This window comes from Exophiala viscosa (genome assembly GCF_022695815.1).
Source record: "Exophiala viscosa unplaced genomic scaffold EDD37scaffold_4, whole genome shotgun sequence".
Lineage (NCBI taxonomy): Eukaryota > Fungi > Ascomycota > Eurotiomycetes > Chaetothyriales > Herpotrichiellaceae > Exophiala > Exophiala viscosa.
The window spans coordinates 311,918-327,898 of NW_026944356.1; the positions used below are offsets into that span (position 1 = coordinate 311,918).

General features: G+C 51.5%; 6 protein-coding genes across 6 annotated transcripts; 4 read left to right on the forward strand and 2 right to left on the reverse strand.

The window, feature by feature from the left end:
* The first annotated feature begins 534 nt into the window (after positions 1-534).
* EDD37DRAFT_356180 (uncharacterized protein) lies at positions 535-2,208 on the forward strand. Its single transcript, XM_062811832.1, has one exon. It carries the CDS (start codon positions 648-650, stop codon positions 2,169-2,171), a length of 1,524 nt encoding a protein of 507 aa, XP_062670601.1. The 5' UTR covers positions 535-647; the 3' UTR covers positions 2,172-2,208.
* On the reverse strand, positions 2,208-3,690 carry EDD37DRAFT_356184 (phytoene synthase). Its single transcript, XM_062811833.1, has 2 exons — positions 3,287-3,690; positions 2,208-3,223 (listed from the first exon to the last, which is right to left on the reverse strand). The coding sequence occupies exons 1-2, from the start codon at positions 3,478-3,480 to the stop codon at positions 2,245-2,247; spliced, it is 1,173 nt and encodes a 390-aa protein (XP_062670602.1). The 5' UTR covers positions 3,481-3,690; the 3' UTR covers positions 2,208-2,244.
* Positions 3,691-3,828: 138 nt separating this feature from the next.
* Positions 3,829-7,691, forward strand: EDD37DRAFT_627795 (SNF2 family N-terminal domain-containing protein). The gene has a single exon (XM_062816396.1). The coding sequence runs from the start codon at positions 3,916-3,918 to the stop codon at positions 7,414-7,416; it is 3,501 nt and encodes a 1,166-aa protein (XP_062670603.1). The 5' UTR covers positions 3,829-3,915; the 3' UTR covers positions 7,417-7,691.
* Positions 7,692-7,737: 46 nt separating this feature from the next.
* EDD37DRAFT_627796 (putative cinnamoyl-CoA reductase) lies at positions 7,738-9,436 on the forward strand. The gene has a single exon (XM_062816397.1). The coding sequence runs from the start codon at positions 8,161-8,163 to the stop codon at positions 9,187-9,189; it is 1,029 nt and encodes a 342-aa protein (XP_062670604.1). The 5' UTR covers positions 7,738-8,160; the 3' UTR covers positions 9,190-9,436.
* Positions 9,437-10,273: 837 nt separating this feature from the next.
* EDD37DRAFT_356334 (sulfite oxidase) lies at positions 10,274-12,320 on the forward strand. The gene is made up of 3 exons (XM_062811835.1): positions 10,274-10,408; positions 10,465-10,664; positions 10,714-12,320. The coding sequence occupies exons 1-3, from the start codon at positions 10,364-10,366 to the stop codon at positions 12,188-12,190; spliced, it is 1,722 nt and encodes a 573-aa protein (XP_062670605.1). The 5' UTR covers positions 10,274-10,363; the 3' UTR covers positions 12,191-12,320.
* A 618-nt stretch (positions 12,321-12,938) lies between these two features.
* EDD37DRAFT_562744 (uncharacterized protein) lies at positions 12,939-14,666 on the reverse strand (the record flags this gene model as incomplete). Its single annotated transcript, XM_062813930.1, has 1 exon — positions 12,939-14,666. One exon carries the CDS (start codon positions 14,664-14,666, stop codon positions 12,939-12,941), a length of 1,728 nt encoding a protein of 575 aa, XP_062670606.1.
* Positions 14,667-15,981: the final 1,315 nt, after the last annotated feature.

The following is a 15,981-nucleotide window of genomic DNA, read 5'->3' on the forward strand; positions in this document are numbered from 1 at the left end:
GAAGGTTTGAGTCCGTCGACGTTGAGAGAATGGCCGTCCAGGCTTGTCGCGATGTCTACGATGAGATGTTACGTGGGATCCTCCGCGGGGTGCTGTAATGAACGTCATCGAGGTCTATTGCGCAGTTTGCAAATTCGTTGTCAAGGTTTGAGATCGCATATTAACGGAGTGATAAGGGAGAGGAGGAAACCAGACTCGCACTGCGGGTTATGAAACAGGGTCTAGCTGACGTTTTTCGGTATTGAAGGATTGGGAGGATTCGAAGGGATAAAATTGCTGGCGAAATCGAAAAAAAGCGATTGACACAAGCACGAGACGCGGGGGATCCTGCGGTACTTTTGGTGCTTGGCCAAGCTTTTCTTAGGGGCAGAGATAAGCATTACAGGCGGCATCTTTAATGGCCAGGCTGGCATTTCCTAGTGGACTCGCTAGCCTAGTGAGCCTAGTGCACGCCCATGCCTGAAATTTCTTCCCTGTTCTGCTTTTGCGGCTGAACTCCCTATACCGATCATCGCCCAAGAAGGAAACGCAGCCCCGGCAGCCAAACGAGGCTGAATGTTCCCTAATCGAGCACGATATATGAACACATTATCGCCTCTTCTTTTACACTCTCTACCTTCCTTGAGCTGCTTTGATGTGGTACCCAAATGACAGACACGAAAGGTATAGTGGTCTTTTCGGGCGGCAGCGCAGCAAATAACCTTGTCGATGTCTTCGAGGCAGTCCGCGAGAACAAAGCATGCCCACTGAGTTACATCATTCCAATCAGCGACAACGGCGGTTCCTCCTCAGAATTGATCAGAGTCTTTGGTGGGCCAGGAATCGGTGATGTACGCAGTCGCTTGGTCAGACTCATACCAACGGATCCCTCCTCCCCAGAGAGATTAGCCATATCATCCCTGTTCAATCATCGCTTATCGTCGACTTCCTCCGTTGATGCAGCTGCGGAATGGCAGCTGATCGTGTCCGGCACGTCCGACCTATGGCGAGCGATCTCAGCGGCCAAGAAGGAACTCGTCCGATCATTCCTCAACCTACTCAATCTTGAGATCCTCAAGCGGGCAAGGCCGGCGTCAACATTCGATTTCACTTCTGCAAGTGTGGGCAACCTCTTTCTGACTGGCGCGAGGTTGTTCAGTGGCAGTTTTGAGTCAGCAATCTATTTATTGAGCAGTATCTGCACCATACCAGAAGACGTGCGCGTCATTCCTAGCATCACCTCTAACTTCTCTCATCATATAGCTGCTGGACTCGCCAATGGCGATGTCATTGTTGGTCAGAACAACATTTCCCATCCAGCGGCAGCGACGGCTCTGGAGATGCCTACTGTCTCCACAGGAAGACATCATATTGCCAGAAGCAGGCATAGTGTAGATCACACGGAGGAGACCGAGGATGCCAACTTTCCTGGGACGCTCCCCACCCTTCGCCAGAACAATATCAAGTTCAGCAAAAGCGAGGAAGAAGACCTTCCGGCACAAATCGAGCGCATCTGGTACATCAACCCGTACGGACAAGAAATGCTACCGCCTGCCAATCCCCGTGTCATCGCTGCCATCAAGCAGTCTCAAGCGGTGATTTATTCAATAGGGTCTCTGTATACATCCATCATACCGTCCATTGTTCTCAAAGGTGTTGGCGATGCACTACGGTTGACTCCGGCTCGACACAAGATCCTCATCTTGAACGGTACATTGGATCGTGAGACAGGCCCAACCTCAAGCCCCTATTCCGCTTTCGACTTTGTGGAGGCGATTGCTCGCGCCGGCGAACAGTCTCGCGGTCATGTCTGGAGACCAGTACTCCATACTTCCCATTCAGATGACAGTCTGAAAACAACCGTGGCTACATCGCCTGCTGCACGACATGGTGACTATCTGATGCCCGGGACTTCTCCTCAATACGAGCCGAAGAATTCCAGTCGAGACTCGATATATCGACAGTATGTGACACATGTGATTCACCTCATTGGCGAAGGTACCCCACAGGTCGATCGAGGGCGTCTCGCGGACGTGGGCATCGACTGCCTAAAGCTATACGGACGCAAGAGTGACAAGGGTGTCATGCTGTACGATCCACAAGCGCTGATAGGAGCCATCGAGGCTGTCCTGGGCAAGAAGGGCGATGCTATGCTCCTAAGTCGGAGTCGCAGAAACACCTTGCAAGGCTAGATCTTTCGACTTTGTCACCGTGATCGGGCTGATCTCCCGACATCAACAAGTTCTGTCTGTGTCTTCGTGGACATTAAAATTGCCCCCTCCTGTTGCGCCACCACGCCGCAAATGGCAACTTCCATTCCATACGCCGAAGACTCTCATCAAAAATGTTGAAATCTACCTTTTGCAGCCGATCGAGCCATAATTGCGTGCTGACGGCCGGACCCATCACAACGCCAAAGCCCTTATCGTTGTCCCTTTTCTGCTTCTCAACATCGTTGTCAGATTCGCTGTACACATGGCCCTCGTCATTGATGTGTTCAAAGTCATGATCGGGGCCCTGAGACTCTCGAATCATTTTCAACATGGTCCTTGCTGTGATTAGATGGTCGGAAGCACGAGTGGCAACGGCAAACACTGCGTCGCGTATGCCTGTAGCATCTGACGCGTTTCGGAAGATGTCTTCTTCTCTGACTCCGCATTGTGACATAACGTCCAAGGGCAGTGTGATGGACCCCTGCCTCTCTCGTGTCGGAGGGAGTCCCAACCCAGCAGGGTTGTTCGAATGCTGATTCGGTGGGGGCGGGAATGCAAGCAATGGGACTCCACGAAGCACAGCGGCGATGCCGGCTGCTTTTCCAACATGGGATGCCAGGTGATCCGTGGTTACAGAATTCAACGGAAGTGCCGAAAGAGTCAAGTACAGGAGGGTCGAGTACGTCGATTCGGCATATGACTCCAGTTCGGCCAAGTTCGTGAAGCCAGAATGCGTGAGCTTGCGATCTCGGGCCGAAATTATGCGCTGGAACCAGGTCTTGTTAAGCTTGTGACCCTGAGTAAGATAGGAAGCCAGAAGAATAGCGACAGGCTCTTCTGGAGGCGTGAGCTTGAAGGCTTTGTCGATCGTCTCTCGCCAGAATTGCATTCTCATGGCACCGATTTGTGGCATTGATACCACGTCGGGTATCCGGGCGAGTTCGATATTGAATGCTCGAATGGCGAAATATGCTGGCTGCACGTGAGCAGGGACGAAATGAGCCAGAGTATATGAAGGAGAGTCATAGTTGCTGCAAACCGTCAGATGTCGTCTTCAACATCGGACTTTGTGAATCAAAGAATCATCGTCTTACCGGACCAAATTCGCGCAGTAGGCTTGCGCTTTCTTTACGTCCTGTGAACCTCTCTCCAGAGATAGTCTGGCTCTTGCCGACGCTGAGAACGAGCGACGGCTCATAAGAAAGAATCTCCGTGCTTGACATGGCGTCCTCGAAAGGCTTTGCGCCCCGTAACCACCAGGTATCTTTTCCAAGACGCACCGAGACATGTTTCAATGATGATTTATGGTGGCCAAGCACTTCTTCGTACTAGCCAAGGCTCAACGACTGATCCGGCATGAAGACATTCTTCAAAGCAATAGCAATATGATCAAGCTCGAATAATATCAGAGGAATTTTAGTATCTTTGTTGCAGTGCCACTGTTCGTCGCCGTGGAAGTGTACCCGGATGTTGCCTCTCCATGACGCCTGGACCTTTCATTGAAAAAGTTCAAAGATCAATTAAACGGCGGCGTGAACGTGTCTTGTCAGACAGGCCGACTGTCAACCTTATCCTGGGCTAGGAGGCTCTGTCAGACAGTCACACTTTCAGTAAGTGTTGCTCACGTGTGGGCGCGCATGTCTTCAACGCGTTTTCCCGCGTCAATGAGAAACTGAAGTCCACCGGTTGCAAGGTCAAGTGAAAATCATAACCACAGCCACTTATGGATGTCGACGTACGGCCCAGGAAGAAGAGGCGCTTCTTTGTCGACGATACCGAAGATGCTGCCGACCAGCAATTGTCGTCCGTCGCCAACGCTTCCAGCAGACCTACGTCCGCCACTTCCTCTACAAGTCACGAAGTGAAATCCAGTCAGACCGACGCTATAGACCTCCAACCCTTCTCCGACGATAAAACAACCTCAAGTTTCGATGCTGACACATTCAAGGCTTTTGTTGGTGAAGATGTTAGTCAGGATGTCGTGGACAAGGTGCAGGCTGCGGCCGACGGAGACACAGAAAGGGCCATCAATATGTATCTTGATGGGTCTTGGAAGACTTCTGTCAACATAAATGCCACAACACCCTTACCTACACGAGGAGTTGAGAGCTGGCTCACCGCGCCTACCAAAGCCCAAAACGGTACGAGCAAAGGTTCTCCCATCACGCAAGAACGACCAAAGGACGACGTCGCCTCGAAACCTGCATTGCTACGTTCCATGCCCAAAGAACGATACGTGGGTTCTTTCGGCGTCGCAGCTTGGATGACTAAGAGTGGAACAAACCTACTCGCTCACGGGGAAGCAGTCCGAATCGAACGCTCAAGGCTTACGCCTAAGACGAAAGTTGGGAAAGGTGGAAAGCTTGTACCATTGATTGGGCGGAATCAGAAGGTGGACGTTGTCACCAGATTTACAAATGCCAGAGGCGACGAATTGGGTCGATTACCCGAGGAAACTGCTGCATGGGTGTCGGCTTTGCTGGATCAAAAGATATGCCGCCTTGAGGGAACTTGCGTCTATGCGCCTGATCGCGTGCGAGTTAACGATACTATCTATTTACAATTGCGTGCATATTTGCTGAAGTCGGCTTTCGAATCAAGCGCTTTTGTCGTACCAAAAGATGACAATCGGGCTACTGGTTTCTTCCTTGAAAAGGAGAGCAGCGAAGAGAAGGATCTCCGCCTCAGACAGGTGGCTCTGGTCAAACTATTCGATGAAGTCAACCTCAGCCCAACCACGACAAATGAGACGGCAGCCAAACACAAGAAGCAGGGTCTCCTCAGGGCTGCCGAGATGGCGGAGCAATATGACAAAGAAAAGACTTCAAAAGGCAAATCGGGAACGTCGACGCCTAACTCAGAGGAGGAAGAAGAGGGTGAGGAGCTGGAGGAAGATCAATTGGATGCACTGTACCAAAAGGCACAGTCTTTCGATTTCAACACGCCAGAAGCCGAGCCCGCATCCACATTCACACTTGATCTACGGAAATACCAGAGACAGGCATTGCATTGGATGCTTGGGAAAGAAAGAGATGAGAAATCCAGCAAACAGCAATCCATGCACCCATTGTGGGAAGAGTACACTTGGCCCACTAGAGATGCCGATGACAAACCAGTACCGCAGGTGGAAGGTCAGGACAAATTCTACGTCAATTTGTATTCTGGAGAGATCGGCCTCGACTTCCCAGTTCAAGAGCAGAATTGCCTCGGAGGCATCTTGGCCGACGAGATGGGTCTTGGAAAGACCATTGAGATTTACGCCCTCATACATTCGAATCGATCGCCCGTTGAACTTGAAGGTGCCGAAAAGGGCGTCACGAGCGTAAACCATCTGCCTCGGCTACCACAATCGTCCACGGAAGTGGTTCCAGCGCCTTGCACGACGCTGGTCGTCGCACCAATGTCACTATTGGCGCAATGGGAGAGCGAAGCCGTCAAATGCTCCAAACCCGGAACGCTCAAGACGATGGTATACTATGGCAGTGAGAAGACGGCCAATTTGCAGACGCTATGCTCTGCTGCAAATGCTGCCTCTGCTCCAAATGTCATTATCACAAGTTATGGAATTGTCTTGTCCGAGTTTGGTCAGGTGTCAGCAGCTGGAGGAGATCGAGGATCACATGGTGGGCTGTTCTCGGTGGACTTCCATCGAGTGATTCTTGACGAAGCACACAACATCAAGAACAGGCAGGCCAAGACGTCAAAGGCATGCTATGAACTAAAAGCGAAGCACCGTTGGGTATTGACGGGAACTCCCATCGTCAATCGCTTGGAGGATCTGTTTAGCTTGGTTCGATTCCTCAAGGTCGAGCCTTGGAGCAACTTTTCGTTCTGGAAGACATTCATCACCGTGCCTTTCGAGTCCAAGGACATTGCTCGGGCACTCAATGTCGTTCAGACCGTGTTGGAACCACTTGTCTTGCGGCGCACGAAGGATATGAAGACCCCAGATGGCGAAGCCCTGGTTCCACTTCCGCCCAAGACGATCAACGTGGAAGAGGTCGAATTATCGAAAACAGAACGAGAAGTGTACGACCTCATATTCACTCGAGCAAAACGAGCCTTCAACGAATCCGTGCAGGCAGGTAATGTGTTGAAGTCATACACCACCATATTTGCCCAGATTTTGCGGCTACGACAGTCCTGCTGTCATCCGGTTCTGACCAGGAATAAAGATGTGGTTGCAGATGAGGAAGACGCCGCGGTAGCCGCAGCAGCAGATGCCAATGGCTTTGCGGATGACATGGATCTGCAAGACCTCATCAATCGCTTCACTACAGACACTGATCAGGCCGAGAAGGAGAACCCAGTCACCAAGGACCCTATCACGAAATTCACTACCAACGCTCTGCGCCAGATTCAAGATGAAGCAAGTGGTGAATGTCCGTTGTGTTACGAAGAGCCTATGATCAACCCTGCCGTCACGACTTGCTGGCACAGTGCTTGCAAGGACTGTTTGGAGAAGTATATCACTCACCAAATTGAAAAGGGAGAAGTCCCTCGTTGCTTTTCTTGCCGAGAGACTATCAATCCCAGAGACGTGTTTGAAGTGGTTAGGTACCACAACCCATCTGAGTCTTTCGAGTCCGAGGGTGACATGTACTCAGCGGATGAGAGTGTCTCCAAGCCTCCTAGAATATCTCTGCGACGTATTCATCCCTATTCTCCCACAGCCTCGACTTCTGCGAAGATAGCGGCTTTGTTGAATCACCTTGCCGCACTACCAAAAGGGACGAAGTCAGTGGTTTTCTCACAGTTCACCTCTTTCCTGGATTTGATCTCGCCACAACTATCCAGACACGGCTTCTCTCATCTCCGTTTCGACGGCACCATGTCACAGAAATTTCGTGCTCAGGTTATTCGCAACTTCAATGCGGAGAATGCATCGGATCCCAAGGCGCCGACTGTGCTACTTCTGTCGCTGCGTGCAGGAGGTGTTGGGCTGAACCTGACTGCAGCAAGTCGCTGTTACATGATGGATCCATGGTGGAGTTTTGCTGTCGAGGCACAAGCCATTGATCGAGTGCACAGGATGGGTCAGACGGCAAAAGTTGAAGTGGTTCGGTTCATCACCAAAGAGAGCATTGAAGGTAGAATGCTCCGGGTGCAAGAGAGAAAAATGGCTGTCGCTGGATCACTCGGTGTCGGGCAATCTGGAGCAGGTGAATCAGAGGAAGAAAGGAAAAAGAAGCGCATTGAGGAGCTCGAGATGCTCTTGGGTTAGGCTCAAGCTGGCTAAGGTTCGCCTATATTCAGGGGTGTCTTGATAGAGGGCGGTTCAAGTTCAAAAACCTGTACACCACAATCGTGTGTAACATCTCTTATGATTGAGGGATATGTAATTACATCTCCATGACCTCCAAGGACCGAGAGTCCCTGTAACTCCTGCGGACTTTTGCATACAACCACGAAGAAATTCCGGGTATACGATATTGACTGCATGAATGTTTGTCAGCACCGAAGTCGTGTTTACCAGTGAGAGTGCTGTAGACAGGGGGGAATTATGACATCATCTGCTATGTTCTTGCCCGACTTCTCACGAAAGACTTCAGCCGAACACCTTCTTCGACATAGTCAGCATACGATTGCCCATGAGGTGCTGTTACACCGAGACAAGAGCCTGGCGTAACTCACTGCAGGTACTGGTTGCTCCGGTAAGCAAACAGAGAACATGGCGATCCTGTCGGCTCCATCCAATTCGAATGGTAAGTTTGACGGTAAGCGGAACAAATATGTGCCATCCTATCAGAGATATTTACTATGCAGCTATGGTGGTAGGCAGCATGTGCAGACCGAGATGGCCGCATAGGTAGGGGAGTCAGTCGCTCACGAATGTATAAAAGGATGGATGTCGGCGGCTAAGACTACTACTACTCATTTCCAACTGAACAGGTGAAGAGACAATCAAGTCACGAAACAACCCCCTCACAATACAAAGGTTTGGGATACGGTCCAACGTGCGCTACATATGTCGGCTATGAAACCTCTCGTCCTCCTCACCGGTCCCAATGGCTTCGTCGGCGCCCATGTGCTCGATCTCTTGTTGAAGAACAACTACCGCGTTCGTGGCACCGTCCGATCTCTATCAAAGGCAACTTACTACAAGAACAAATACCCAGAAGCATCATCGAGCGGATCCTTGACATTTGTTGCCGTCCCTGATATCCAAGCTCCTGGCGCCTTGGACGAAGCAGCCAAGGGTGTCGACTACATCTGCCACGTGGCTTCGCCGTATTTCACGTCGTCCAATGACCCGATCAAAGAGCTCGTCGAGCCAGCCGTCAACGGCACACGCAATGTGGTGTCCAGCGCGCTCAAGAGCAACACGTTGAAGAGGATGACTATCATGAGCAGCTTCGCCAGCGTGGTCGACCTGTCCAAGAATCCGCGTGGAGGATACACGTACACGGCCGAAGACTGGGATCCCGTCACACCCGAGGAAGGGGCCAAAGATGGCTTCATGGGATACCATGCCAGCAAGACGTTTGCGGAGCGAGCAGCATGGGTCATGTGGAAGGAAGCAAGACCTGATTGGGATCTAGTCACGTTTTGTCCACCTATGATCTACGGACCTCCGATACAAGAGGTGGACAAGAGCAAGGGTATTGATGGGATGAACACGAGCATCAAGCGCTTGATCACCAGTATACAAGGGCAAGATCCTGCTTTCAAGCCCAAGGTCGCGACGCCGGGACTGCCGGCTTGGGTTGATGTGAGAGACGTGGCACAGGCACATGTTCGCGCGTTGGCGCTGGAGAAGGGCATCAGTGAGAGGTTCTTGTTGTGCGGAGGGGTCAACTATTTCGAGGACGGATTGGCTGGATTGAGAGCAAGAGGAGAGAAGGGTCTGGGTGAGGAAGGTGCACATGTGGTGCCTGGGAAGCACTTTGGGTTGGATAGGAGTAAGGCGGAGGAGGTGTTGAAGCTGAAGTTTACGCCATTCGAAACGACAGTTGAGGATAGTTGGGACGCTGTCAAGCAGTTGGGTTTGATCTAAAGAAGTCTCGGGAGTCGTTGGACGAGACATATGAGTTTGAGTGTTTGCCCTATATGACTAGGTGCTGTTGAAGGTTCGGATATGCATATGCAGTGTTTGTCAGAAAGCGGAGAAGAATACGAGTCGTGTTGGCGTCTTTGCGAATTCGTTCCGAACTAGGCGAGGTCAATATGCCTATTGCATCAAGTTACACTATTCAGCGTTGATCCTGACTGTCCGACCCCATCCTAGCCCAGAGACACAATACTGGCGGCACAGAAGGAGAACAGGGACTTTCCCAAGGACTCTTGCGATATTATTACGTGAACCTCGAACAATCGACCAACCGGAAAAAGGTCGGACCATGATCCTTCCTGGAATAACGTGATTGGCCAAATTACCAAAGTCCGGCAGATCCTTTTTCCACTCCATCATGTTTCATTTCTACGACTACTTGATTTCTGTTATTCCCTCGCGTCATCACAACATCATTGATCCGTACCTTCGTACCATCCGGATATGCAGAACCTCACTTAGGACTGAAAAGTGCTAGTGATGCAACAATATCCATGTACTTTTCAATCTCTCTGCAGTTGACCGTTTTTCATCTCCTCGAAACGTTGGAACTAGGACAGCTCACAAGATCCAGCAACATTACTCTCCTGGGCTGTTCTGAGTAAGCCGACCGTCCAGCGAATCAAGCGATTGATGTCCGGGGCAGGCCTATTGCAGCTCGATTTCACCGCCTGATCCTCGTACCTGGCACCCGCCCGGCAGATGCTTTGCCCAAACGTTGGGGCTTTCTCTTTGCCTTAAATGCTCGGACTCCAGCATCCGGATATACATCATACAATCATGATTGGATCACCATCCTCTGCACATGGCCAATGTTTCCGGACTTGTAGGTCACCATTTGTTCCTCGCCTCCTGTCACTGAAAACCGCTCGCGCGATGCTCGTGCGAACGCTGCGCTCATCTTACTGGCTCGGATCAGTCTTGAGATCCCCAAAATGAGTAGCGACCTCTGGCAGGCTCCGCCAGGCAATAGCATGCCTTTCCTTTATCTATTCAGCTTTGCCCATCAAAAGTCCACGCTGCCTTGCTTTTGATATCTGCCGAGAAAGTATCGTCATCACTAGCTCTCTGATAACGGCTTATCTATCGCAAAGCCAATATATCCTAGATCGCCGCCACTATGCACACCGACGTGCGCATGAGAGAACTCTCTCATCACGTCCAGGTTAATCTGCCTGTGAGAAAAAATTGCAGGACTTCATGGCTAATTCATCCCATCAGCCGAACGATGAGTGGAAACTCGAGCAGGGTCTTGCAGCATGGGAATTACCGTTGCGAGATCAGACTCTACCTCAGGGGCATCAGGGAGTAAAACCTGATCAAGACAGCGAGGGTGAGACAGATGCCGACAAAGCGGATGACATCGCCGGAGAGGATGATCCAGATGTCTTATTTGCCGAGGAACGCGAGGGATGGCACGGGTAAAAGCATCTGTCTTGTAGGCGAACCAGATGCTAAGTTTGTGCCCAGATACGTCGAATGGGAAGACTACCCAGACAAAAAAGCCAAAGCCCACAAGATCTTGATCAACAACGAATTCCCACCTCCGCCAGAATTTCAACTTGGCCCCATACCAGACACCAACCCGGTGCTCGAGGGCATACGCTGGAAATTGTGGCACAAGGCCATCGGCGGGCCTCTAACGGCTGTCCCCGAAGAATCCTGGCTTCGAGTCATCCAGGAGAAGCACCCAGACATGCTCCATCTACTGCAATTCCCATACAACGGCGAGCCACCCAAAAGACTGGTCACAGCAAAACCGCTAACACCTAACTCGCTACACTTCATCCGCAATCACGGCGGCGTCCCGGACATCGACCCCGACAAATGGGAGCTGAAAATGGACGGGCTGGTCAAGACACCTCGCACATTCACCCTCGCGGACCTACAGAACGAAGACATTTTCCCCAGAATGGAGAAGACTGTGACGATCCAGTGCAGCGGCACGCGACGTATGGAACAAATCCAAATGTACGCAGGTGAGGGCGACGAGATGATCAACGCACCGTGGGCGGAAGGCGCGATCGGCACAGCGCGGTACGTCGGCGTATCGCTGAAGAAAGTCATCAAGGCGTGTGGTGGTATGGCTGAAGGTGGGAAACACCTGGAATTCTATGGAGCCGACACATACTTCAAGCAGAACGAGGTGATGAACTACCTGGTCAGCGTGCCGTGGTCCAAAGTCAAAGCCAACGAGGTGATGCTCGTGTGGGAGATGAATGGCGAACCCTTGCCCAAGATCCATGGATTTCCCGTGAGGATGGTGGTCATGGGGTACATTGGTGCGCGGTCAGCCAAGTGGGTATATCGGATCAAAGCTCTACCACATCCCTCACGCGCTCCCGTCCAGAGCAAAGAGTATTTATATTTCAACCAACAGGTCGGGAAACACAACCAATTGCCAACCATGGGGATTCAGATCCAGGAGATGCCCGTGTCCAGCGCCATCATGGCTCCCTGGAGCAAGCAGGTCGTTGTGCACGAGGGCAAAATCGACATGAAAGGCTGGGCGTACTCGGGCGGTGGCAGATGGCCGGAACGCGTTGAAGTCAGCGCCGACGGCGGGTTCTCTTGGTACGATGTCCCGCCGGAGAATTTGTCCAAGAAATACAGGTGGGCGTGGCGCACGTGGGAGTACTCGTTACCATGCGACGTCGAGGGCTGGATTGAATTGGTTGTGCGGTGCTGGGATAATAGTATCAACACGCAGCCGTTGGATGTAAGGAATAGTTGGAATTGGGGCCTACATGTTACGCAGAGTTGTCATCGGGTCAAGATCTACAGTGTGAATAAGAGCCGGGAGATGACGAGACGGCGATTGAAGGAGTTTGCGAAGCAAGGCGAGAGTCTGGTGCCGATTACGAGGCCGACGGATTTCCCGACCATCAGCATGGATGAGTATGAGGAATATTGGGCTAAGCATGAGCCTAGGGATGTGGATGATTGAGCTGGGGAACCGAGCCTTGGGAACTTACCAGGTACGTAGGTAGGAGTTGGCGGGTAGATTCATACCTAGTGATACTATGTAAAGATGCAAATATGAATGGACATGCTTTCGAATTGAATTGTGGTGGTAGAAAATGCCAGATGCAGACATAGTATCCGAAATGACTGACTCTGGAGATGGGTTCAGCCTTGTGTGCCAGCCTCATCCCGATCCATTGGTCAAATGCGCTAGGCAGGCTCGAGGAACGCGATTGAACAAATAGACATTTCTTTCGATAGATGATACTGTATGGAGCAAGCATAGACAGTGTAGTTGAACAGAGTGATTAAGATTGTCAATATGTGCTAATGTACTCTTGCTCGAAAGATTCTATAAGTCTGGTTTTCGACCCAGTAGGGAGCAATACCTAATATGCTCAACCCATGGCCATGCCTATTCAGCAGCTCGGCCTTCTCTTCCTCCGCTCGATCTGCGTTGCATGAAAGCCAAAGGGTGAGGGCAGCGAATTGGACTCCCCGAAGCACCCTCTCGTCACGCTATACTGTAGGTACTCTCATCAACAGCTCGTAATCCAATACCCAGAACAAAATGCTCGCTGCTAATGGTGAGGGTATCATGTCGAATAAAAGAAGACCGTCCCAACATGAAGTCGACAGGAAGAAAAAGTCGTTATAAATCATAAAATGTGTCGTCATTTGGGATCGCTAGACCTCTTCGCGACAACCTCGATGGTCATGTCGCGGGGTGTTTAAGCGACCGCGCCTTCCTCGTAGTCCTCTACCGGACCAGATGGACTCGACGTCGACTCGTGTCTGTCACGTAGAGCGTATCGCGGTGGCTCTGCACCCAGTTCGTCATTCGTGAGTCCAAATGCTCTTCTGACTGGGGCAGTTGAAGGTCCTTCGCCCGAATCCGTTCTAGGCGTGTGTGGTCGGTTCCGCATTGGGAGACCGGCGTTCAGATAAGTTGGAGGAAGGTCAGAATCATGGTTGCCCATTGACTCGAGGTCTTCGTATTGGAGCTCTGGTCCGTGGTAATCTTCCATGATGGCACCACCCCATGCTCCGTCGTTCTTGTCGGCACTGCCATATCCGGGAGGGCTTTCAGGCACATCCTCGTAGACGGGTGGCATCTCCTCATCCCAACTGATCCCCATCCCTGCACGTTCGGTGACGACAAGCGCAAATTGCATTCTCAAGACACGGGCGGCACCAGTGGGAGTGATAAGTTGCGTACCCTTGTTCGGGCAGAATTCTTCGGCGACGATAAGCTCAATGACCAGGTTGTGCTTCACCTCGATTCCTGCTGGGGACTCGACATCACAAACTGCTTTGAATTTTGCGTTGGTGGCAAGAGATGCATCAAACTCCATCATGATCTCTCCACCAATAGTGTCGAAATCGCTCTTCCAGCCCGTCTTCATCTCATCGTTACCTAGAGTCCGCGTTTCGGTGTGCAGGATCGATTTTCCTTCACTGACTTTGTGGGCATGCTTGGCGCAAGGTGTTGAGACGACCTTGCTGTGCTCCTCAACTCGCCATGAAAGTTTTCGTAGCCGCCATCGTGTTTGGCTCTCTCCTTTCTTCTCGACGACACCACTCAACGACATGGTGACAGGGAAGGTGCCAATTGGGTGGACAATTGGAGGTAATTGCACTCGTCCAGTGAGGTTTGTTGGTGGGAAGATGCGGATACTGGCTTTGTCCGGGCCTGGCTGGATGGCGCGTTGGATGGTGAGCGGGTGGTTGTAGGTGATTTTCTCGCCATTGGAAGTCGTTGCGGTTGCATGAAGAGAATAGGAAATCGCACCCAATTGAGATTGTGTGGTAGCTGGAAGGTGACCGGGGAAGAGGAATGAGTAAGGAAATTGGTTGTCTGCGCCACTGTAGAATGTCTTTGGTTCGGAGAGGAAGACCCATTTCTTGAGCTCGTCGACCCTTTCGCTACATTCTTTGCACTCTTTGCCCACGGGCTTCTTAGTGCCAATGCTGGCCCGCAAAACCATGGTGAAATCAGTCAACTTGACTTCGCCGGTCTGGTCTTCAACGAGGAATTTCAGTCGTCCCGAAAGAAGTGCGCCGGTGGAGTTGCTGACGTGGCCAAAGAGCACCAACGGAGGAGACTCGATGATCATGTCGAAATGTCCCGGTCCATGAGGCAGGGCTCTGGGGGACTGCTGCGACGAGCGATCCTTTGATTTGCTGGAGTGGCGTATATGTGCAAGGGACATGCGTTTTTGCCCACGCGGGTCGCGGTCTTTGGAGTCATCCCGCTTCTTGTCCTTGTCCTTTTTGTGTAGTAGAGAGTCCATGGAAAAGGATGGGCGTCTTGGTGTCGCGTGCTGCACAGTCGGCTCCAAGTGACTTGCTGTCAATTTTCGCTGTAGGGCACTGACAACGTCGATGACAGTGATGGGAGGGTTGTGGTGAGAAGTCTCGGTTGTACCTTGGTGTACTGTGCGACGAGAACCTCGCATGGTGATGAAAAGCAGGGGTCCCGTTTGAAGTATGATTTATTGGCTTGTCCCTCAATAATGTTGCCGATGACGCGGGGCGCAGGCGAAGGAAAATGAAAGCGCGAGTTGCAACTGCGGGTCGCAAAGTCACGCAAGCGCGGCCAGTTTTTCTTTAGGGCCTGAGCCTAATTTCGTAGTGCAGGAACTCGCTGCCGGGCGCGCGGGGTTGGCCAAACGGGAAAAATTTCACCTAAGAGCCTCTAAGCCGTCTTTCCGCGTCGCCTAAGTAATCCACCTAACACAGAGGGTTTGTGTTTCTCCGTTTCCTTTTGCGCTGCGATCTTGATCGGTCGGCGCCCTGAATTCCGGGGGGCGGTGACACGTCGTGTGCGTGTAAGTGACGTCTCGCTATGGGCGGGTGTGTGAGGGCGCTCCGTGATGGTTCTGGGGTACACTCGATATCTTCGTCCTCTCTCGATCAGTTCGATGGTGTGATGTTTGCAGGCGCGGGGAAAGAAGAAGTTCAAGAGCAAGAAATCTCAAAAAGGGCACATGCAGAGGAGGTGATAATATTATGTACGACCCATCCATCCATCCATTGCAGACTCTTGACTCAATGAGTGTTCAGCACGCCCTTTACGGAGCCCTTGCGTGATCCTCGCCTACATGCACGGTGTGAATAATAGAAACTCACTTCAGGCATGGTCTCGGTTGCTAGCCGCACCCTTTGTCAGTCTCTCCGGGACATGACAACCGCCTGGAACACGGATACACGAATGGGCTTTCGGGGTGTTACTTTTCTGTACCACCATGACCGCCATCAAATCACCTCACTTTTACGCATGATTTATTACCTACGAGTTACTGCCTAACCCACACATTGGAGAACGTGCCAACTGCAACAAGTCATGGCGAGCTGACACAACAAAATACCTGTCTCACATGAATCATCTTGAGCCATTGGGAATCTTCCAGGCCTCGTCGGAGAAGCATGCTCATCCAATCTAGGAAAGAGAGTGTGTGCAGTGTCCGGCTGATGCATACCATGGAAAGCCATCCGCGGACACGGACATGTAACCTCAAATCTTTCGTCAAAAAAGGGAAAACATGCTTTCTACTAAAGCGCATCTCTTGAGCGGCCCGAATGCCCCAGCCTATTTCTCACAGTCGCCTTCCACATTCGAACCATCAGAAAAAGCCTCGAGAGGGCAGCTGACTACAAATTGACAGCCATCAAGGCATCGTACAAGGCTTGGATAGGCCAAATTGCCCACCCTTGGACACTGGGACAAGCCACTAGCGGCGATGAGCTTTGGCCTGCTACCAATAGAGGCAA